This window comes from Megalobrama amblycephala, linkage group LG15 (genome assembly GCF_018812025.1).
Source record: "Megalobrama amblycephala isolate DHTTF-2021 linkage group LG15, ASM1881202v1, whole genome shotgun sequence".
Taxonomy (NCBI): Eukaryota; Metazoa; Chordata; class Actinopteri; order Cypriniformes; family Xenocyprididae; genus Megalobrama; species Megalobrama amblycephala.
Window position 1 is genome coordinate 22,870,624 of NC_063058.1, and position 25,760 is coordinate 22,896,383.

General features: G+C 37.4%; 1 protein-coding gene and 1 long non-coding RNA gene across 4 annotated transcripts in view; both read right to left on the reverse strand.

Annotated features, from left to right (window-relative positions):
* pot1 (protection of telomeres 1 homolog) overlaps positions 1-4,664 on the reverse strand; it is an 83,780-nt gene extending 79,116 nt beyond the window's left edge. For 2 of the 3 annotated variants that reach the window (XM_048158741.1, XM_048158738.1), the window contains exon 1: positions 3,839-4,015. In XM_048158741.1, coding sequence (XP_048014698.1) covers positions 3,839-3,948 — 110 coding nt within the window. In that variant the 5' untranslated portion in view covers positions 3,949-4,015. Of the gene's footprint in view, positions 1-3,838 lie in introns of all 3 variants that reach the window. The other variant, XM_048158737.1, reaches the window with a different exon arrangement.
* A 988-nt stretch (positions 4,665-5,652) lies between these two features.
* LOC125247441 lies at positions 5,653-13,349 on the reverse strand. Its single transcript, XR_007180085.1, has 3 exons — positions 13,092-13,349; positions 8,889-9,092; positions 5,653-6,700 (listed from the first exon to the last, which is right to left on the reverse strand). It is a non-coding gene; the product is annotated as an uncharacterized LOC125247441 (long non-coding RNA).
* Positions 13,350-25,760: the final 12,411 nt, after the last annotated feature.

Sequence of the window (25,760 nt, forward strand, 5' to 3'; positions counted from 1 at the left end):
CAAGTTGCTTAAGTTTAGGAATAGGAATGTTGTCCCATTCTTGTCTAATACAGGCTTCTTTGTCGCATCTTCCTCTTTTTTGATGCGCCAAATGTTTTCTATGGGTGAAAGATCTGGACTGCAGGCTGGCCATTTCAGTACCCGGATCCTTCTTCTACGCAGCCATGATGTTGTAATTGATGCAGTATGTGATCTGGCATTGTCATGTTGGAAAATGCAAGGTCTTCCCTGAAAGAGATGACGTGTGGATGGGAGCATATGTTGTTCTAGAACTTGGATATACCTTTCAGCATTGATGGTGCCTTTCCAGATGTGTAAGCTGCCCATGCCACACGCACTCATGCAACCCCATACCATCAGAGATGCAGGCTTCTGAACTGAGCGCTGATAACAAGTTGGGTTGTCCTTGTCCTCTTTAGTATGGATGACATGGCATCCCAATTTTCCAAAAAGAACTTCAAATTTTGATTCATCTGACCTCAGAACAGTTTTCCACTTTGCCACAGTCCATTTTAAATGAGCCTTGGCCCAGAGAAAACGTCTGTGCTTCTGGATCATGTTTAGATATGGCTTCTTTTTTGACCTATAGAGTTTTAGCCGGCAACGGCGAATGGCACGGTGGATTGTGTTCACCGGCAATGTTTCTGGAAGTATTCCTGAGCCCATGTTGTGATTTCCATTACAGTAGCATTCCTGTATGTGATGCAGTGCCATCTAAGGCCTGAAGATCACGGGCATCCAGTATGATTTTCCAGCCTTGACCCTTACGCACAGAGATTGTTCCAGATTCTCTGAATCTTTGGATGATATTATACAATGTAGATGATGATAACTTCAAACTCTTTGCAAATTTTCTCTGAGAAGTTCCTTTCTGATATTGCTCCACTATTTTTCGCCGCAGCATTGGGGGAATTGATGATCCTCTGCCCATCTTGACTTCTGAGAGACACTGCCACTCTGAGAGGCTCTTTTTATACCCAATCATGTTGCCAATTGACCTAATAAGTTGCAAATTGGTCCTCCAGCTGTTCCTTATATGTACATTTAACTTTTCCGGCCTCTTATTACTACCTGTCCCAACTTTTTTGGAATGTGTAGCTCCAAAATGAGCCAATATTTGGCATGACATTTCAAAATGTCTCACTTTCAACATTTGATATGTTATCTATATTCTATTGTGAAAAAAAATATATAAGTTTATGAGATTTGTAAATTATTGCATTCCTTTTTTATTCACAATTTGTACAGTGTCCCAACTTTTTTGGAGTCGGGTTTGTATATTATGGAAGTTTGTACAAAAGGTAATTGCAACTTTTTATCTCACTATTCTGACTTTTTTATGGCAGTTGTGAGTTTACATCTCACAATTCTAACTTTTTTTCCCCCTCAGAATTGCAGATATAAACTCAAATCTGAAGAATAAATTCAAAATTGGGAGAAATGGGTGGCACAGTGTCTCAGTGGCTAGCACGCTTCACAGCAAGAAGGTCCCTGGTTCGAGTCCCGGCTGAGCTTGGAGTCCTTTCTGTGTGGAGTTGTGTGTCTATGTGGGTTTCCCCAGCACAATCCATGCAGTATAGGTGAATTGGAGCTGCTAAATTGTGTGAATGTGTGTGAGTCCCAGGCCATGTAATGGGGAGGGTTGGGGGAAAAGATCTAGCAACCTTCCCTGGAAAAATCATTGCCAAGATTGGACAGTCAGCTCACAATTCTGACATTTTCTCACAATTGTGAGTTTATATCTCACAATTTTGACTTTATAATTTGCAATTGCGAGTTTATATCTTGCAGTTCTGAGAAAAAAAAATTCAGAATTGTGAGAAGTAAACTCACAGTTGCCAGAAAAAAAAAATCAGAATTGTGAGAAATAAACTCGCAGTTGCCAAAAAAAAAAGTCAGAATTGTTAGGTAAAAAGTCATAATTACCCTTTTTATTTTTTATTCAGTGATAGAAACAAGCTTCCAAATTGTACATAGTATGAAGTAGGAATGAAATCAAATGTTATACATTTGCCATGTTGTCACATGTTACTTGCGGCCTCAGTTGTGTTGCTTCATCGCCATTCACAACTCCTCTCACATGACCGGGAGACTCCTGGGTACTTTTTTGGCTTCTGTTTTATTAATACTATGAATTTGGTAGGGCTGCCCCCTAATAGTCGACTAACCGTTAGTCGATGAGAAGAGGCTTAGTCGACCAAAATTTTATTAATTGCTTTGAAAAAAAAAAAAAAAATCCACAGGAGTGGTGAAATCACACACTCTGTGACAGACAGATTGTTAACAGCTGGTCTATGTGGTAATTACAGTACATCAGGCAGGACATCCAACATTACTTTAACATTAACCTAGAAAATTTGAGCTATTCAAGTGTTTATGCAGAATGTAAAAGCTAGTAGCACGCTTACTGCATGACAGCTAACATGGAGGCGCCAGCGCGATCACTTGCACTTAAAATACTCCATCATTTTTGCTAATACAGATAAGAGTAATACATCTTTTGAATCTGTAAAGAGTCTACTTTTATTTGCATGCACTCAAAATAACAACAGATCATTGTGCCTTTGTAAAATAATGAAAGGAATCAGGGTGCGCTTTCTGCTGTCTCTCTGTGCACTTGAGCGCGCCTAAAAAAAAGAAGAAAGAACTGAAACTCCATGTAAACTTGCCTCACAGACATGAAAAATATATCTATAGAAAGTGAAATATCTACTTTTAAATGAACCAATTGAAATGGAAAAAAAATACAAAACATGCATATGGGTGAGTGCACTACTGCGGAGAGGAAGATTCAGCATCATCAGTGTCATCACTGTAGTTGAAGATAAAGAAAACACTAGTTTATCAAGTAATTATTAAAATGTTTATTTAAAAAAAGCAGTCTCCTTGATGTTTTCCCATGACTCATCCCATGACTATTCAGGCATTAAAGGCTCATTATCATGATTTACGTGGTTTATTAATAAATATGTGATTAGTCGACTAATGCTTAAAATGAATGACTACTAGTCGACCAGAAAAATCTTTAGTCGAGGGCAGCCCTAGAGTTCGGACAGACTACTCTTTTCATGTATGCATTTTCAGATGCAGGGTGTGTCTCTGTGTTGTTTTCAAAACATTTCAATCTCTGACCTTGTTTGTTTGCTGGCTTCCATGTTTTTCACCAACTGGCAACCCGGGGTGTCGAAATACTATTGGGTAAATTGGTAGTGGGCGGAATCACACAGACCAAAACAAATATATTCCAACAAGAAATGCACATTTCAAAGTAGAATAACTGCTGGAGGATTGTTTTTCAGAGAAATTAGTATTTAGTACTTAGCATGCTTCCTAAATATCTGCAAACATTTGATATTTTTATGCTTTAGTACAGTCAAAAAATTACATACAGCACCTTTAAGAAAAAAAGGCTGATGAAAAAAAGACCAAAACTGACTTCATACATCGCATTACCTTTTCATTCAGAGCAATCTTTCTCTTGGTTTTGGGGATGCCTGAGGTGATCTCTTCATGGAGCACAGAGGAACCTCCAGACACAGTCAGTAAGTGTCAAACAACAGAATGAAAATAACACTTTTCTCTGGATATGGACCACATATTCATAAATTCAGAGCGACTCAATCTTATATGTTTAAAAAATGATGTAACATCAGGATGGCACATGAATTTACATTCCCCAGAAATTCATACAGTTCAAGGATTGAGTGCTGTTTTTCTTTGGGAATCCATTACAAGATGGAAAAATACACAGTGCTCTAAAAATCCATACGGGGTCCATTAAAGAGCGATTGTCATATAAGAACATATCAAACTTTAAAAGAGCTCCCATTTGTCTTACCTTAGGCAAGAATTGACCTCTTTATCCTTTCTGCCATTCTGTCTCTCTTCTTCTCTATGGTATTGAAATACATGAGCTCTTTCAAGCCTCTTTTTTAATGTAAAGATCATCTGTAGTCTATAGCACTCAAGGGCTTGAAAGGTCCATGAGTCTTCATTTCTCCAAAAATTCTGAATGCTTTGTGGTAAAAGGTTACAGAGGTTTGAATGACGGATAGAGAAGCACAAAAAAAGTTACATCAAGGCCAAGGTCTTGCGAAAAAAAAGAAGAGGAAGAACAAGAAGAAGACAAAATTAATGCTGACCAGTCCTAGAACTGAAAGCATCAGCTGTACAAGAAAAAAAAAAAGCAAATTCATGTAAGATTTATGTGGAATGAAGCTGAACTGAATTCTTAACATAATTATGTTAAACAATTTTTTTGGAAGCCTGATACATCAGCAAAAGATAAATGGTTTAAAGATGAATGATGTGTCATATTAGGATGATGTTCATCATGTTCACCAAATCAAAAGTCTGCAAATGTTTCAGACAAACTTGAGGATTTATTATCATTGAGAAACACCATGGATGGAGAGTTGTGTATGGAATATACTCTGCAATACATTTAAGTGAATATGTTCTGCATGAGTGAGTCTAATACTGTTGCATTGATGATGATAAAATATATCCAAGTCTTTAAATGAAAAGACACATCTGTTGATTCCACATCTGTTGTCTGTTTCACAAATTTTCCATGTTATTTTAGGCCCATATAACAGGTTACTACATCGATCAGGCATAAAATTATGACCCCTGACAGGTGAAGTGAATAACACTGATTATCTCTTCATCACGACACCTGTTTGTGGGTGGGATATATTAGGCAGCAAGTGAACATTTTGTCCTCAAAGTTGATGTGTTAGGAGCAGGAAAAATGGGCAAGTGTAAGGATTTGAGCGAGTTTGACAGGGGCCAAATTGTGATGGATAGACGACTAGGTCAGAGCATCTCAAAAACTGCAGCTCTTGTGGGGTGTTCCTGGTCTGCAGTGGTCAGTGTCTATCAAAAGTGGTCCAAGGAAGGAACAGTGGTGAACCAGCGACAGGGTCATGGGTGGTCAAGGCTCATTGATGTACGTGGGGAGCGAAGGCTGGCCTGTGTGGTCCGATCCAACAAACGAGCTACTGCAGCTCAAATTGTTCAAGATGTTAATGCTGGTTCTGATGGAAAGGTGTCAGAATACACAGTGCATCACAGTTTGTTGCGTATGGGGCTGCATAGACCAGTCAAGGTGCCCATGCTGGCCCCTGTCCACCGCCGAAAGTGCCAACAGTGGGCATGTGAGCATCAGAACTGGACCACGGAGCAATGGAAGAAGGTGGCCTGGTCTGATGAATCATGTTTTCTTTTACATTATGTGGATGGCCGGGTGCGTTTGTGTTGCTTACCTGGGGAACACATGGCACCAGGATGCACTATGGGAAGAAGGCAAGTCGGCGGAGGCAGTGATGCTTTGGGCAATGTTCTGCCATCCATGTGGATGTTACTTTGACACGTACCTACCTAAGCATTGTTGCAGACCATGTACACCCTTTTATGGAAATGGTATTCCCTGGTAGCTGTGGCCTCTTTCAGCAGGATAATGTGTCCTGCCACAAAGCAAAAATGCTTCAGGAATGGTTTGAGGAACACAACAACGAGTTTGAGGTGTTGACTTGGCCTCCAAATTCCCCAGATCTCAATCCAATCAAGCATCTGTGGGATGTGCTGAAAAAAACAAGTTCGATCCACCTTCAGGGGTCTAGAGGAGTCCATGCCTCGATGGGTCAGGGCTGTTTTGGCAGCAAAAGGGGGACCAACACAATATTAGGAAGGTGGTCATAATATTATCCCTGATCAGTGTATATTCAATCTGTATTAAAGAGCAGTGTGGTGCTGCCTCCCAGTAGTTTTTTCCCATCACATGCTGAACTTAAGTAACTTAAGTGGTCATATGACAAAAAAATAAATAAAAATAAAATAATTGCAGGGTTAAAAAGGTTTTCATTTTGAAGACAATCCTAAGCCTAGATGAGTTAAGGAAAAATGGTTTAAAAAAGACACAAGTACAACACAGTATAATTGCTTATAACCTTTAACCATTAGGTGGTGCTGTTACTGAATTGATAGGGAATTGGTCAGGCCATTGTGACAAAGATATAAACAAAGTTATGGTAAGGCCATGTCATTTCTGAAAATGACATATAAACAGTTGACCAATTACAACACACTAATTCAGCCGACCAACCAGAGCACATTGCACTTTTCAGAAGGAGGGGCTTCATAGAGACGAAAACAAGACATTACTGACAGACTGGAAAGAGAGGTGCTGCAATAATGTTAAATATGTGTTTTTTTTTTTTTTTTTTTTTAACATTTAAGCATGAAAACCTATTCTAGTAGACCTCAAAAACAAAGACTTTGTTAAAGGGTATAATATGGCCTCTTTAATATAGGTTTCTAGACCACACTTCTTCAGTCAAGCAATAAGTGCCTCATAACTTGCTCACTTTAAGATCAAAGCTGCTTTCCACCATTATAGATGCAAATTGATTAAATTATGCTGGCTATTTTTCAAATTCCATGAAGGTTAGAAAGATCGGTTTTAGAAGGGAAAAGAAGGGAAAGACACATTCTCGGGCTTCTGACATGAGTAGTTCTCTTGCTCCTCAGAGGTAAAGTGCTCTTCACACAAACAATTTTCCTCTCTCATCTATAAACTACTTTTAACATCATACTTACTGGTTCGTAGGACTCTCTCTGGCCAATATGAGACGGATGAAGCTTGAACATCAAGAATTCTTCACAGTCCGGTTAATGAGCGCTCATGCTCTGAGACATCCTAAATATGGCAAAACAGATTCACAGTTTCATTCCATATTTTAGTTTAGTGCTTTATGGGAACACTGTTACAGTTTCTGCCTCAGAATTTCTCCTTATTAACAGTAGTGGCCAAATGTGATGTCCGGAGGGATATTTGCACAATATATGCTTTTAATGACCCTTCAGGTTCCATATACAATCAAAATATGAGGAGTGTGTTATATTAGGAATGAAAAATATACTAAACTTGGTTTTAAAAAAATTACAAAATTATTTGGCAAGAAAGTCAGTCTCCAGAATATCATGGTAAATGGGTTTATAGCCTAGTATTCTGCAAAACATGAATAGAAAAGCTCACATTAAACAAACCATAGCCTATATTGACTACATTGTAATCAATTATTAATATTTTGCTGGTTTTCCCATGTTTTTGATTACAGCTGCCATTCTCCTGAGTATTGACTAAACTTTGCGCATAATGTTGTGCTTAACTTCTTACAGTTTCCCAATCCTCCTTTAGTTTTTCCCAAAGTTGAGCTTCATTGGAAGACCTGCGTGATTCAGGTTTATAATTTCCCAAAGGTCTTCAATGGGTTTAAGGTCAGGGGACTGAGGAGGCTACTTGAAGACTTCAAAATGCTGAGCATGAACACTTTTATTGTGCATATCTTTGTTGCATTCGCTGTGTGTTGGGGATAGTTATCATGTTGGAAAATACAAATTTGATGTCCAAACAGATCCTCTTTACCTGGGTACATCGTGTTCAACAGGATTCTCAAATATTGGTCCATTTTCAAAGTGCCAGCAACTTTGTAGATCTGTCCAACACCAGCTGCATCCCCAATACCATTGTTTCCCCTGCCGTGCTAAATGGCGCCATGCGTGTATTTGGCATTAAAACACTCCAGTGGTTTCCTATGAAAATAATACCCAGCAATAGCTAATACTTGCCCCATAGTGATTCATTGCGTCATGACAAATGATGCACAACTTCAAAACATGCATAGTGTGAAAGTGTGAAAAAGACGTTGGACATCTAAGTTGGACATCACTTACTGACACAATGCTCTGAAAAAAATACATTAAAGAGCAAATTATTATAAGAACATATCGAACTTTAAAGCAACTTTCATTTGTCTTGCCTTAAGCAGGAATTAATACTCAAAAATCTGATATCTCATATATTGTGATTGGTTGGAGTAGTTGCTGAGTGAGGACTTCCTGCCCTAGCTGAGCTGTTGTTCAAATTAGATGTTTCTGAACAGCACCTTGAACAAAGCTTATGCTCATTGAAAAAAATTTCTTTACCTACATTTTTGCAAGACTCCAAAATTGTACTTATACATACAATTCAATGACGCTTCCAGCACTAGAGGCAGAAAAACACCAATAACTTTCATTTCTTTTCACACAAATTATGATTAAAGGCAAATATTATTCATGAATAAAAACTTATTTTCACACTGTTCCACTTTTTGTATAAAACTAAACACATTTTTAGCGCCACAGTTCACTTTGAAGGAGTTGCAATGCATGCAAGATGCAATGTGATATAATTTTGCAGAAATGGCGCCACAGGCACTTTTTCCAATGAGCCTGGGTTGTTTTTTCCCATAAAGAAAGACAAAATCTTTAATATCTTGATGGTTTCTCTTAGACAGCAATGATATTAAAGGGAAAGCAAATGGAGAATTTCATGTCTCCTGATTTTTCTCCTTGAAGAAAAGATATCTTCTAGATCGCCTCTAGAGTTTCTGAAGAGATCTTAATTTCTCAAAATGTGGCTCAGATTTTTAAGATACTAAAGTCTGCAAACAAAACTCAGGAATTTGAATATAAACTTCAAATATTTCTCATTAAATTCCACCAAAGGCAAATTATCTAATCAACTTTAATTGTATAGCACTGTACTTTGACTGTATGCTAACAACTGTCTAATTTTTGTCTTTTCTCTTGAGCAATTAGGAGAAATATCTGCAACATGGTTAAATCAAACAATTAAGATTCTAATGTCTACTGAGGTATAAATGAGCAATAAAGTTTTCTTCTGAATCCATTCAGACACAATTTGAGGATATAGAAATTTGCACAAATCATACTTGTTGGGTTTATATATGTATATAAATTGCTATTTATAAAGAAATATTGGGGTTTATATTTGTTTCCTGTGTGAATTCAGGAGGTTATGGCATAAAAGAAGAAATTACCGCTCATGACATTCCTACTGCCAATTTCATGTGTGCCTCCCCAGCTGTCCTCTCCTCGACACAAACATCCTGCTCTCTTGAAGCCCAGCTGTTTGTCCAATTTGTCTCTCTGCCACTGTTTTGGGCCTCGTTACCCTCTCGTCTGGCAGGAAGTGAGCACGGTTTTGAAAGATTATCCAGCCTGATGCTGTTCCTGAGACCCTCCTGCGATCATAGACATGACAAGAATGAAAAATGTAACTGCGCTTTTTGACCAGCTCCAATTACCATTGAAAAAACCTAGTTTAAGAGTAGAACAAAATAGCTAACTGTTGCTAAATGTGTTCAGTATAGATTTTAGTACGTTGCTATGAGCATGTAGTTTTGTGGTTGTTGTGTTAATTGTAGATTTTAGCATGTTACTGTTAGGTTGCTAATGTGTTGAGATTAGTTTTTAGCATGTTGTTGAGTTTGATAATGCGTTCAGAGTTAGGCACATTGCTACAAGGTTGCTAACGGGTTCAGTGTTGATTTTAACATGTTTCTGAGTTTAGTACTGTGTTTGGAGTAGATTTTAACGTGTTGCTTTGAGGTTGCTAATGTGTTTGGAGTAGATATTAGCATGTTGCTATTGGTTGTTAATGTGTTCAGTCTAGATTTTAGCATGATACTCTTAGGTTGCTAATGTGTTGAAATTAGTTTTTAGCATGTTGTTGAGTTTGATAATGTGTTTGGAGTAGATTTTAACGTATTGCTATGAGGTTGCTAATGTGTTTAGAGTAGTTTTTAGCATGTTGCTATGTGGTTGTTAATGTGTTCAGTGTAGATTTTAGCATGTTAATAGTAGGTTGCTAATGTGTTGAAATTAGTTTTTAGCATGTTGTTGAGTTTGATAATGTGTTTGGAGTAGATTTTAACGTATTGCTATGAGGTTGCTAATGTGTTTAGAGTAGTTTTTAGCATGTTGCTATGTGGTTGTTAATGTGTTCAGTGTAGATTTTAGCATGTTAATAGTAGGTTGCTAATGTGTTGAGATTAGTTTTTAGCATGGTGCTGAATTTGATCATGTGTAGAGTTAAGCACCAGGTTCAGTGTAGATTTTAACATTTTTCTGAGTTCGGTAATGTGTATGGAGTAGATTTTAACATGTTGTTATAAGGTTGCTAATGTTTAGCTTAGATTTTTTTGCAGATATTGTATTTTAACTGATATTGATTGAATCCATCCATTATTGTTATTATCCATTATTATCCATCCATGCCATTATAAGTCAATGGATGTATTTTTATCCATTATATCTTTTTCATGTTCAAATATTTTAGTTAATTTATTTGGTCATTTTGGATTAGTCAAACACCTTTAAAACCTACAGGCTTTCACTTCTGATAAAATAAAGCAAAAATGTGATGACTCATATTGCACTCAGGGCCGTGTCAACATTTTTGTCCAATCAAAAGCTTTTTTACAAAGGAGAATGTCCCTCCTCCTTATATCACCTGCCTATCGTAGCAAATCACAGTTCATGGATTTGAGACATCAATATTTCACTCCAGAATTCAATAGAAAATGTTGATGGCTTGTCAAGCCATTTCATATAATCTTTGATAGCTATCCCACACCTGCACCATCCGATCCCTTTTATCCTCAGTGGCTTATCAGAGCAGTTCTGTCGCTCCACCAAGCACTGAGCTTCACACTTGCAAACGCAGACAGATAAACAAGGTGTCATTCGAGCTGCCACACGCCAACTCACTGTCTTTAGAGGACAATTTGTTATGCGTCTCTAACATTCAAGAGAGAATAAATACTTCATGGAAGCAAAGCCTGATGATCAGGGGTGTGTTCAATGGTAAATAAAACAAGCGAGGCGCGACTGTAGACAAACGTGGCCATCTGTTGTTTATCTCATGCACAGCTTTTGGCAAATAACGCCTAACATCCACATGTGCTGTTCAGTTGCATCAATGTCAGTATGCACTAATGCACCATACAGCAGTATAGATCAGCAATCAGTTCTCTGCTGATAGGAACACCTCAAGGGAAATGTTTTGAATTGTTGCTTTGTGCTTATCTGAAGTTGTCATTGTGTAAACACTAGTGATTAGATGGTGACAGATGCATTTAGTGTTTTATTATTTTATCAGTTCATTTGGAACATAAGGACAAGATGGTCTTATCATGCCATGTTCTTATGACATGATCTTTTCATTTTATGTATTTATGCATGACGTGTCCTACAGTATTTATAGAATATTCTGGTTTTGGCATATCTTCATTTCACACCTGCTATTCACAACTATCTGCTAATGCACTCACATTCATGTAAAGTAGCCTTGTTGAAAAGTTTGGGTGAGTAAGGGCAAAATGCACAAGATATAGTACCATCAATACCCTGTAGATGGCGATATCACTTCTTTTGTAGCAGAAATAAACTGCTGCAGAAAATGTTAGGTGCCATGCAAAATGTAACGATTTATTGCACTACTTATCATAAATGTAATGGATTAAAGAGTACATATACTTATTCAAAAATGTAGTCAAGTAGAGAGTAAAAGTTGATAATATACTCAGTAAATCTACAACGTAGCCAAAAAGATACAAGTACAGTAGGCTACAGTAACTAATTACATATACTCAAATATTTTACACCACTGAATAAAGCACTCATTACCTGCTAGGGCTGGGTATTGACACAGTTTTCACAATTCGATTACTATTCACGTGCTTTCGATTCGATTCGATTACAATTCAATATTGATTATTTTGAATGTAGTATTTCAGTTCCAGTACATGGCAAATTTTCTTGAGGAAAAAAATCTCTCAACTAATGCTGTAAACTACACATGGGAGTCAGTTGGTACTACTATAATAATATTGAAGCTTAAAGGTGTTCAGTACATGGAAATGACATACAGTGAGTCTCAAACTCCATTGTTTCCTCCTTCTTATATAAATCTCATTTGTTTAAAAGACCTCCGAAGAACAGGCGACTCTCAACATAACACTGACTGTTACATAACAGTCGGGATCATTAATATGTACGCCCCCAATATTTGCATATGCCAGCCCATAATCGAGGCATTACACAAGGGCAGCCAGTATTAACGTCTGGATCATCAGACTAGGTAATCAAGCAAGGACAACAGCGAAAAATGGCAGATGGATCGATAATAACTGACATGATCCATGATAACATGATATTTTTAGTGATATTTGTAAATTGTCTTTCTAAATGTTTCGTTAGCATGTTGCTAATGTACTGTTAAATGTGGTTAAAGCTACCATCGTTTCTTACTGTATTCACGGAGACAAGAGCCGTCACTATTTTCATTATTAAACACTTGCAGTCTGTATAATGCATAAACACAACTTCATTCTTTATAAATCTCTCGAACAGTGTAACATTAGCCGTTAGCCACGGAGCACAGCCTCAAACTCTTTCAGAATCAAATGTAAACATAATACAATACATAATTACAATCCAAATAAATACCATACTTACGCGATTGGACATGCTGCATGACGAACACTTTGTAAAGATCCATTTTGAGGGTTGTATTAGCTGTGTGAACTTTGTTTATGCAATGATAGAGTCGAGAGCTTGGGAGGGGGCCGAGAGCGCGAGCAATTAAAGGGGCCGCAGCCTGAATCGGCGCATTTCTAATTATGCCTCAAAATCGGCAGTTAAAAAAATTAATTAAAAAAAATCTATGGGGTATTTTGAGCTGCAACTTCACAGACACATTCAGGGGACACCTTAGACTTGTATTACATCTTGTAAAAAAACGTTCTATGGCACCTTTAAATTAACTTATTTATATACAAACACTTAAATTACACTCAATTATGTTTTTATTATAAATAAAGTTTCGAATTACAATCTACTCCATTTCGTTTTTCTGAAATATAAACATTTAAATCGCGGCTGTCATAACTGATTTATTCAAACATGCATTAAATATATTTGAAGAACATTAAACATTATAATGAATATGTAACGGTGCATAGCTATATTTATCAGAATGTTGCTCTCTAGAGTTCACTTTTCTAGCTGACTAATGAGTTTATGGTCACTGAATATGTTTTTCTGAGGTAAATGTGACGTTACGTGACATTGTTTACAAGCTGTTTTACTGACGTCTTTCCGAGGTTGAAACACTGATTGAGCGATTACACGAGACATGATACAGATTTCAGTAAGTTGTACTGTATATTTTAACATACCTTTAGATGTTTAGTCGTGTTTATTTCGCGCTGTAACTGATATTAAAGCGGAGAGGATGTTCACATGCGCTCGTGCTGCCGCTTCTCTTTAACTGAGCGATCGTCACATTAAACAGCGCCAAAACGGTATTTATTTTTTGAATCTCATAATAAGATAAACGGTATTTGAAATCTTAGACTTTGCTTCATATCAGAAGTAACAAAGCACAAAGATTATTGCGATTTATTGGATGGGAGGCGCTACATATTCTGCTCATTCATCAACTGCAAACAGACTAGACTAATCGATTTAAGGGATTTAAGAATCGATATCAGTTCGTAAAAATGAGAATCGATTAAAATCAAGAAATAGATATTTTTTACCCAGACCTAGTAGGCTACCTGCCACAGAAATAGAAACCATTTCTAAAATAGAATCCCATTGCTTGTGGCATATTGTGTACTTTTTATCGGCATCATGTCTAGGACAAGGTGTTACACAGAAGTAGGTTTGGAATGGTAAATGATGACAGATTTTTTTTCATGGCTGGTAAAAAAATATTTATGGCTGGTAAATTTTCTTAAGTCATTGACAGATGTGGCAAAAAGTTAGTTTTAGGCCCTATTCATAACAATCTGGATTCAAAGAGCATCTTTCTCCATTAACTATCAGCCAACCATCTTTTTTAAAATGCACCTTGATTAAATTGTTGGAAAAAAGTACAAAGGCTCACTTCTTACAACACTTACTGACAAAATCCAATCGACCACCAAATTTACTTGTCTTTTCCAAGCTGTACATGATCATTGGCATTCAGTTCTCATTGGCACTTCTTACGCAACCTCTTGAAATAACCATGTACAAACCCAGCATCTGCCATGAAAATAATTCCAAGTGAAAATGTTTAATTTTCCAGCAAAAGAGATCCTGATCTCCGATAATTAAATAGAAAGCTAAACTGAAGCTATGAAAAAGCTGAGTTCGAAAGCAGAGGAAGGTGAATAATGACCTAGTTATACCATGAACCAGGTCCACTTGCTGCATCAGCTTCTTATGCATAACCTAGATTGCATACCCAAAGTCTCCCGCTTTTCCATTTATGGATCAGTAGCGTGTTTATACACATCAAAGCGAGATGCAGACACTTTAGGTGTGTAGCTGAAGCTGAAACGAAACTGAGATTAAAAAATTTAACATGCAAATGTTTTTACCTCAGCTGATCATATCCTAGCAGGGAGTTAGTATAGGGTCTTCAAAGCCTGAATCTTCATTTCATCCTCTTGCAGGGTGCTTTTATGTCCAACCTCCTTCAGTTCAAAACCTCCCCAAACGTAGTAAGACTTGTGCTTTGATTAAAAGAATCTTACCGATTTAAAATAGAGGTAAAGCAATCAAGAATTTTGCTCTAAGTGTGACTGAACAGGAAAAGTGGAACCAATCAAGTTCAATATAACAAGTAAAAAACAGATTATACTGCTTTATTGATTAATAAATCCAAAAGTCAGCATTTTTCTTATATGTATGTCGCATTTATTTGTTCAAAAAATACAGTAAAAACAGTGATATTGTGAAATATTTTTAAAATTTAAAACAGTTGTTTTCTATTTTTCCGCCATTTTGAATTTTTATGGCAGCCCATTTAGAACCGCTTGTGGGAAAGTTGTGAAATTTGGCACACAGATAAAGGACAGTCTGAAGTGTCACCATAGCAAATTTGGAGTCTCTAACTCAATCCCTCTAGCGCCACCATCTGTCCAAAATTTCACTCACGTTTATGCTAATAACTTTTAAACCGCAAGGGTTTAAAGTTAAAATGTAATTTACTCCTGTAATCAAAGCTGAATTTTCAGCATCATTACTCCAGTCTTCAGTGTCACATGATCCTTCAGAAATCATTCTAATATGCTGATTTGCTGCTCAAGAAACATTTCTTCTTCTTGCTATAATGTATTATTATTAATATCAATAATGAAAACACTTGTGCTTTGCTCATGAATCCTACATGATGAATAGAAATCAGTATTTATTTGGAAATAGAAAACTTTACTGTCACTTTCCTTGCTGAATAAAAGTATTAATTTCTTTACAAAACAAAATCTTAAATCACCTAAACTTTAAAATGGTAGTGTATGCACAAATATAATATCAACCATTATTTTTAACATCTTTGTTGGTTCGTTATTTGATCGGACTGCCAAAAAATTGATTAAAAATGTAAAATGACTATTTTTATTTTTATTTCCTAAATGATACACTCACTGAAATAAAATACAACATGATGAGGTCACATGACATCTCTTTGAAACGTGTATTGTGGAATAATACTTACCATATCACTTACTATTTGTAGTCAGTAAAGAGTGTATACAGTATAGAGTAATTCGTAAGCTATTCTTAGTCAGAGATTGTTGCAGTGCATTCTGGGATTACTTTCTCGACAAAAAAGCATGTGAGTTTAAATAAGTTATCTTAGGAGGGAGCATAATTAAGTTGCCCACCTTTTGAAACGGCCTTTGTGTCAGAAGCGCAACTGTGATGCCTTAAAACGCTGCCTATAGAGGCAGCTCATTAGGATCTCGAACAGAGCTCTCGACTTAAAGGAAGTGGCGGGTAATAGTACACTAAAACAAACTTCTAGAAGATTGTGCAAACTCAGCAGCGATGGCCCACAGCTATGATATAATCCTGATCTCCCAGGCCTGTACGTCGCACAGCGGGAGATAAAAAGATAGCTGCGCTGCTTTGTTATTCATATCACCTCACTATGTTTCCAGTTAGACACAAGGGACAACCATTCTGTTCTTCCCAAAAATGTCTATGTGCATTAGGCTGCATATAGCTAAAGGAAGAGAAGAGACTGTGCTTTTCTGCATTTCTAGGTACCAAAATGCATACAATGTGAGTGTGACTCTTGAGGGAATGCTTGGAAATATTGCTGAATAACAGTTACTGTACACAAATAAAGCCATATACCTTTTTTGTGTAAAATCATACAGGAATTTATTCATTTACACTCTTAAAAATAAAGGTTCTTTGTTGGCATGGTGTGTCCAGGGCCCTGTGTAGGGTTTTGCTGTGGGTCCCCTTGAAATCGCATTCTGGGTTTGGGGGGGTTGTAATTTGAGTGTCCCCCTCGGATGAAATCGTGTTCCTGGTGGACAGTATTGTAACTGACAATATTGTGTCTAACACGTACGTTAATTAATATTATGTTTTTGTTGATTTAACTGGTGTATAAAGTCAGATTTACATCTCAAATCGTGTTTATAAAGTGATACAGATTGCATGCTCACATCACACTTTGCAAAGAACACTATGGGACTCTCTCACATGGGACACTCAGCTCCCTGAAGTGGTTTGTTTATACATCTTGTCCTTGACAACAATTTTGCTCAACAGCAGGAGCCTCTTTAGGTGATCCAGCTCCAGGTGAGTGTCTAAATGATAGCTTCTGTGGTTCTGGCTCTCAACTGTCTCTTTAGGTCTCCGAATGACTCCTGACATCCTGCACAAAACTAATCTTGTTTTGTAAAAGTTGTTTATTTATGTAAAACCATGAAATCAAAGTGGGCAATTCTTATTTTTATGGAATATTGCAGTGTTTCTTATGATTTATCTATGCACATGTGCCCTCGTAATCTTTAATCAAAATACCTTCTCCCTTGTGGCAAATCAGCTCAAAGGGAAAATATACATAATTAATCATAATATGTTATAATTATGCATATTTGAATCATTTAATCAGATTAACTTGATGTAGTTGAACTAATACAATCAATGAATTTGTTCGTCCAGCGAACACTCAATATTGATTATTTATTAAGGGGATTTTTCATGGTCACGGAAAAATAATTCTTTCTTAGCATGTACAGCCTTTAAAGTGTGTAGCAAGAGCAGGACTCGTTTATGTGACATTAATATGCAGGCAGAATCAGAATCAGGGAACTCATATGTATTGTGCACACAGTTTTATTAATTAAATCACAAACACATAACTAATCTAAACAAGCACACATACATGGGGAATGTGACAGAATGAAATCGGAAACAGGAACAGGAAATGAAGCTATGGAAAAGAGTCATTAAACCACATGAAAAGAACCATCAGCTTCGCATTTAAAAAAAAAACTCGTTTAAGAGGATTGTACTGCTTACCCTAAACCTCTGTTTAGTTAAAATGCACAATACTTGCATTGCCTTCACAGTTGAAACATGGAATCACTGAATGTTTTGATGGTTCTGTGAGTCGGTGGTGTTGAAGTTGCAATTGATTTCTTCTGCGTTGAATGAAATGATGAAGAACTGCATAAATAAAGTCAGCCGGAACCAGGAACACTTCCTATAACACCAGATTTACTCGTTACATCAGAAGAAGAATGGCATCTACGCTAATATTAGTCTTTCTGTTTATCCCGAGGTTTACCGTAGTCAACCGGATCCGGGCCGTATCCAGATGAGACCGAGGACCGGTGCCCTGACACGACCACAATGCAGCCCCGAAGTATCAGCAGAGATCGAGTCAACTAGATCATCCATTGTGAAGGCCTCATCGACACAACAGCCAGTGCCACAGTTCCTCAACAGACCGTCCATACCGGCGTGATGAATACGATCCTCAACTGGACCACAACGCAGCCCTGAAGTATCAGCAGAGATCGAGTCAACTAGATCATTCATCGTGAAGGCCTCATCAACACGACAACCAGTAGCACAGTTCCTCAACAAATCGTCCATACCGGCATGATGAATACGATCCTCAACTGGATGGAACTGGAATAAATACTTTGAATGTTGCGATCCTATCAGACTTATGATAGCAACCTGAGTCGTAACAAAGCACTGTTCGCCAGAGGAGAACTGGCCCCCCGACTAAGCCTGGTTTCTCCCAAGGTTTTTTTTTTCTCCATTTTAACACCGGTTTGCCACCTGATGTCACCTGTTTGAGTTTGGGTTCCTTGCCTCTGTCGCCTTTGGCTTGCTTAGTTGGGGACACTTGACATTTGACTTGACATTCGATATTCAACACTATTCTTGACATTTATTCAACAGTGCTTTTGATCTGCCTGCATTGACACTATTCTTTAAGAGCTGCTGTGCAGCCAAAATTATATACCAGTTATCACTGTAAAGCTGCTTTGATACAATCTGCATTGTAAAAAGCGCTATATAAATAAAGGTGACTTGACTTGACTTGACGACGAACTTGCGAGGTTAGTTTGACTCTGATATGGTTGGGGAAGTTGCGTGACCTCGGTTTCCGGTCGGACACACACGGCAAACAGGACAAAAAGGGAGTATGGAATCTGTGTGGGGGCTTTTTAACCTCTGCGGATGGTCTCTCCTCCCAGGTGTTAGAGACCCAATGGTGACTTAAGCTTTCGGAGAGAAAGTTTACAACCCTTTGTCTCAAGCATGATCAATTGAATATGTAACTGGATTGGATGCTAGTGAAGAAACTATTAAAGATTCTTGTAATACTAATTTGTTGAATAGGCAATCTACCCAATTATGTTGGCCATCAAAATACAAATTCATAGATACCAAACATGGTATATCTATATTGAGAATAATCGAGCAATACTAACACATGCATTCAAGAATTAATACAAAATACAATACAAGAGACAATATACAAAACAGTAATAATCATCCACACTATGTCCAAGGATGCATGTTTATTTATAGAACAGTTCATCTATACATTAATGCAGGAAAGTCTGTTTTACAGGCTATGTGTCTTCCCATAGTTTCAAAGTAAGTTTAGAGCAAGGCTCTGCATTCTTTAAGGTCATAAACCAGTCTTCTCCTGCCTGTTAACCACAGTTTTAGGGGATAGTCTAACACATAGAATTCTAACACAGTTTGTAGGGAGAGTGGGTTTGCCAGATTGTATTCATTAAATATAATTTATGGTCTAGCCCAGTGGTTCCCAAACCTGTCATGGGGGACTTTTTTGGATTTTGCAAATTACAAATTGTGCAATGCTGGGGGTCCTTCAGGACAGTTTTGGGAACCACTGGTCTACCCGCTACACCCTCTTACAGTGATGAGCAGGAGACGGGACACTCACATGAGATCGACCAATGAGGGCAGGGCACTCACATGAGATCGACCAATAGCAAACCACAACAATCCAATCAATTCTCCATGCATAAAATCAAGTCCCGTCCTACATTTTTTCTTGTTCGAGAAGCTGTTTCACTCAGATATATGCCACAATTGAGGGGAAAAAAAAGACTATCGCAAGTTCTGTTTCATGCCTACTTTAAATTTGAGATGGTGTCAGTATGTATGCTTCAGTGTCTGTGCAAATGTACAAAAATGTATACATGAATACATACAATATATACATTACTCATCACAGACATACAGTGATTCTAGTAAACAGACTATTAGTGGTCAACTGATCATCATATCACTTTTGCACTAGTCCATTCTTCCCATTAAAAAAAAAAATTGTTCCAGGGCACAAACAGGCTGCTCTGAATGCACACTGTTATCTTCATTCAGCACATGGTTTGGTTATTTCAGGCCTTGTCTCAATTATCACCTTGCAGAAAGTAATTAACTTCAAGCCAGTTCTTTGCACTTTCTTTTCACGGACTAGCTATCTTTCCCAAATCTCTTGAAGGAAACTCCCCAGCTCTAATTAGATCAATATAGCTGTGGCTTGTTTTGTAAAAACACATGCACTTTCAAGAGGTTGTGACCAAGGTCATCTTAATCAATAAATTATCTAGCATCCCCCTGGCGTGATCTTGAGATAGCATTTTCTTCACAGACCTGTCAGAATCGATGAAGGCCTGGTCAGCAGCTTGTGGATGTCTCAGCTCACTAAGATTGCATCAGCCACTACATTTGTAATGCGCTCTAAGAGTCTCAGCTTCCAAATTGTGTCAACAGTATGACAAAATTTTGACGCTCTTTGATTTGATTGCTAGCTGCTTCTGTTCAAACAGTTGGAAGCACACATGAACTGATCATCTTTTCCTACTTTCTATAAGTTATAGCTGGAAAAAACATGGATGAGCCTCATAAGGTTTGAAAGATCGCCCAAACAAATGTTTCAGTCATGAAAAGTCGTCAATCAAACTATGAATGAAATCACGTAACTTAGCTACATTTACTTCAGGAAAGACATTCATAGCGTAAGTTACACTGTAAACCATAAGGCTTAAAATAATTAATTGGTTTAAGTAGGACAAACCTATATTAAACCTAAATTAGTTTAGTCAAATTAACTTTCATGAGTATTTAGCACTTTCCTTTTCTTTCAAGTTCACAGAACTGATATATTTTAAGTAAACTGAACTGTTTAATTGTTTTGAGTTTTATGAACTTATTTCTTTTAATTTAAACAAAATTAAGTTTAACTGAAACTGGGCTGGGATTTCTATTTTTTGTGCAAGATTAATGTTACGTAGGAGATTTAGTAATTCATTTTTTGTTATGCTAATTTAGAAGAAGAAGAGTTTCTGTTAATGTGGGTTTTTGGAGAGTTACCTTCATGGTGACAAGTGGTGCATGCGATTTGGTTCGAGAGCATGTTAAATGCTTTATATTTATTTATATTTATTATTTATTAGGCAACTGATTGCCTAAATTTTTTGAATTTTACCAACTTATTTGGGTTTACAGTGCAGGAAAAAATAACTTTAATATAAAACATTTTGCTAAAACTTTAAATATATGCACTATATTACCTCTTTTCTCGCTGTCAAGATTTTACGTCATTTATGAGACAACATTACTGAAGCCATTGATGAGATTTTCCGGCAATTCGGTTGTACGGTAGGGGGCGCTATCATGCATCTCTGGATCCAAAAACAAATAAAGAAGAAGATCTGCATAACTAGGAGTAGTGGATAGAAGTTTTTTACGCACAAGTAAGCAATCGTGATCATTCAGCTGCATATAAATCAAAATTGCCTAATGTTACAGAGAAAAATGTTGAACCAATGAAGATGTATATGTACAGAGCCCCACACATGACATGCAAGAAAAAAAATTAAATCGTGCACACGATTTACTAATTCTATTGCACACGATTTAGTAAATCGAGGGAACGAAATAGTAAATTTTGCGCACGTTTTAGTAAATCGAGGGAATGGATTAGAAAATCCAGGGAACAAAATAGTATATTTTGTGCACGTTTTAGTAAATCGAAGGAACAGATTAGTAAATCGAGGGAACGAAATAGTAAATTTTGCGCATGATTTAGTAAATCGAGGGAACGAAATAGTAAATTTTGCGCACGTTTTAGTAAATCGAGGGAACGGATTAGTAAATCCAGGGAACGAAATAGTAAATTTTGCGCACGTTTTAGTAAATCGAGGGAACGGATTTGTAAATCCAGGGAACGAAATAGTAAATTTTGCGCACGTTTTAGTAAATCGAGGGAACAGATTAGTAAATCGAGGGAACGAAATAGTAAATTTTGCGCACGTTTTAGTAAATCGAGGGAACGAAATAGTAAATTTTGCACACGTTTTAGTAAATCGAGGGAACAGATTAGTAAATCGAGGGAACGAAATAGTACATTTTGTGCTCATTTTAGTAAATCGAGGGAACGGATTAGTAAATCGAGGGAATGAAATAGTAAATTTTGCGCACGTTTTAGTAAATCGAGGGAACGGATTAGTAAATCGAGGGAATGAAATAGTAAATTTTGCGCACGTTTTAGTAAATCGAGGGAACGAAATAGTAAATTTTGCGCACGTTTTAGTAAATCGAGGGAACGGATTAGTAAATCGAGGGAATGAAATAGTAGTTCCGGCATGTGATGTCTGGGACTCCGTATATATGACTGCGAAAGCTTTGTGTTTATTGATGCGATCTATGTTTTGATCACTTTGAATCTGATCTGGACCTGGATCTGGATTTCCTCAGCTTTTTGTTCAAATTTTTTTCAAATGAAACTTACCCACATTCATGTGTTGACCCCTCATTCAAGGGTCTGTTCTTTCTTTTGATATATTCACTGTTTACATATACATACAACAAAATATTCTGGGGGCCAAGAAAGTTTTGTGAATATGATCAACAATAGTGGCTCTGGCAACTTTAAAAATTCAGGTGGAGAAAGAGTTAAACAGTCTATAAAAGGTTTGGAATGTTTAGAAGCCATTTATTTTTTAAATAACAGCTTCTATTTAGACAGCAACATAATTATATCATTAGAAAGCAGAGAGTTTTTTGTTATTTATTGCATAAATCGCATAATGTGTTTCAAAATGATTGAGCCATAATTGTTTACTGTGTTTCTCATGAGTTAGGCCTTATTTGGAAGTTTGCTCCACAAAGTTTCTTAAGTTTAATGCACTGCAAATGCCAATGAAGTACAACCACGCCACCTGTTCGGCGCTCAATGTTTGATTTATTTTGATTGTAAATTAGCATGTGTAGGACATCAGGGGATTTTCTTTATACGGACAAAATTGATAAAACCTCCAAACTGTCAGATTGGAAAATTGGTTTTTACATTTCGAGAATTGAAAATTAGTAACAGATGCTTATGCTGTAACACAGGCTGAAGGATTTACATCAATAGCAATTCCCATTTGATGGACATTTTTCATCGTTGAAGCTGACAGACCACCAAGAAACCCGACAACCTGGTATTTCAAGTCACAAACATTCAATACATTAGGCTAGGAGTAATGAATCGGAAGTGTCAAAAACTGAATAGCATATGGTACAATGCCGTCACAGGGAAGCCCAGTGTTGTTTTCATCATTTGGACATGTAAAAGAAACCCATGGGTGAAAACTGAATGTCTCCTGTTATTCCAACAGTGCTCAGGCCATTTATGCCTCTCAGTCTATGGATATCCTTCGGGTTAAACACGGGAGACAAATAGCAACCCAACATGGTATCGAAAAAGAAATATTCAATGATGCACAAAGGCTTATATTATTGAGAGAAAAAATCCTTCCATTGTCACTTAAAGTATAAATAACCCTTCAGCTCTGTGGTGTCAAGCTGGTCAGATACACATAAAAGATGGCTTCCTCTGGTCAGAAAAAGGACTGAAAAACTACTTAATAGTTTGGTTGTCAATCCATTCCAGCTGTACCCCAGTTTTTTTCCGGTTATGCAAAAATGCTTATGCTTTTTCAAAACACAAATGTAAACATTAACATAATCAGAAATCATTTAAATTACAATTTCAATAGCACAACGGGTGGCTATTTTTATTTATTTATTTATTATCTTATCTTTGTTACACAGTGATTTGAAGGAGCAATCATTCTTGAACTTATAAGAATAAATTTATCCTTTTGTATACTGTATTTATCCATTATTTGTATGAAAATATCCAAAGCCAAGCTTACCACCTGTGTAAATAGCTAAGAAAGAAACAGCAGGAAGTGTATAATTATAGTCTTAAAAACTACTTTGTGGAGCTGTAAATGAGAAAAATCAATGATTTTCAATGAACAAATGGTGTAGCCTAGTAGTTGAAAATCTAGGTTGGTAAGCAAAAGGTGGAACGTTTCAGTCCCATAAGGTTTTTTTCCGTAACCTATCGCCATTGTGTGCATGAGCAAGCCACTTAACCCTAGGTTGCTCCAGGAGGACAACACTGTGCCTGTTCTATGGCGATGTCGAGAAATTTGTGGAAACAAATTCCTCTGGCATTGAATGTGTGCCGTGTGGCAATTTAGATTCTAAAAACTGCAAGGATCATTTTGTCATGGCTATTTGAGATAAGTGCACGGGCATCTTGGGAAACTGATAAACCCTGCATTATTTGGCACTCTTTAAAACTCCAAAACTAAAGTTTCAAAGTTTTAAAAGTCATAACACATCAGCATTCCAAAGTGAGTCAGAATTTCAAAGGACATTTCTTTAGGACTCTAAGATAAAGCTGAAAACTGATATCTAGTCATGACACCGCATTGAGAATCATTAATTCAAGCATAGACAGTTCACTCCAGCCGCTGTTACTGTCAGTCTACAGGGACTACACAGGGATAATTGCAGTCCTTACTCAAACTGGGAAAATACAATAGCCTGCATGTGTTACTCCATTAATTGTTTGCATCTTGTAGATGTGTGTGCATATACATCTCATGTTTGTGTTGACTTGCACATAAATCAGGAAAAGTGTATAGGTGGCCAGTAATTTGCTCAAAATTAAAATTATGTTATGATTTACTCACCCTCAGGTCATTCTAAACTTCCAATGTCTTTTTGTGGAAGCAAAAATGAGATGTTTAGTGGCATGTTCACACTGCTCTTTTTCATCAAGTGAAAGTGAATAGTGACCAGGGGCTGTCAGGATTCAAATATAGTACCATTAATCACATCAAATCCACTTGCGCACATACAACGTGTGCGCTCGCCCAAGTCTTCTGACACCGTACAATAGCTTTGTGTAACAGATTGAAACCTAAAGTCGACATGAAATAAATAATCCAGCCAATTTGACCTCATAATGTTTAATCAAAATATCATAACAGTACCTTCTGCCTCCATTTTTGAGTGCAACGTCTACATCTCAAAATCAAAACAAATATTTTTTGATAATCTGTTACACTCAGATGGACATCACAATACAAAAAAAAGAAAAAAAAAGAAGATGTGTTGCTATATCTACTTCAAAGATTTATTAATCTATATAATTCTGAAAAAACAAAAACAATACAGCAATCATTCAGCATTTGAGGTCATTGGAACATCAGAAATTACACTTACAGCTATGAGGTGCATGACACTCTGTGCCCTATATCAGTGACTTATGGTCCAATTAGTATCTTCAGGCCTTGATGGATGGATTCTTGGGCCAGTAAAAAAAAGGTGAAGGTGTAGACCATGTCTCCCGAGCATAATGATGACATACTGCCCACGATAGGAAAAAAAAGATGACAGCCCATCATTGGGTCACTTTCATTTAAAGAACCCTTTTAGAAAAACAACTGGACACACTAGCTGACATTAGCACTGTCTACATAGGCAGCTGCCTTCTAAGGCATCATCCTACTCAAAACTACTCACCTCCAAACCAACATTTCATGGTGGGGCCAATGCAGGTGTGATATGGGCTTGAGGTATGGGCCCTTCATGGGTTTGTCCATGGGTTCAGTGTCGGCCCTATCTGAATTAGACCCATTAAGGGCCCTTCATGGGTTTGTCCATGGGTTCAGTGTCGGCCCTATCTGAATTAAACCCATTATGGGCCCTTCATGGGTTTGTCCATGGGTTCAGTGTCGGCCCTATCTGAATTAGCCCCAGCATGGGTCCTACATGGGTTTGTCCATGGGTTCAGTGTCGGCGCTATCTGAATTAGCCACAGTATGGGTCCTACATGGGTTTGACCTTGGGTCCAGTGTCAGCCCCTATCTGAATTAGCCCCAGTATGGGCCCTACATGGGTTTGTCCATGGGTTCAGTGTCGGCCCCTATCTGAATTAGCCCCATTATGGGTCCTACATGGGTTTGTCCATGGGTTCAGTGTCGGCCCTATCTGAATTAGCACCAGTATGGGCCCTACATGGGTTTGACCTTGGGTTCAGTGTCGGCCCTATCTGAATTAGCCTCAGTATGGGTCCTACATGGGTTTGACCATGCAGTGTCGGCCCCTATCTGAATTAGCCCCATTATGGGCCCTACATGGGTGTCTATGGGTTCAGTGTCGGTCCTATCTGAATTAGCCCCATTATGGGCCCTACATGGGTTTGTCCATGG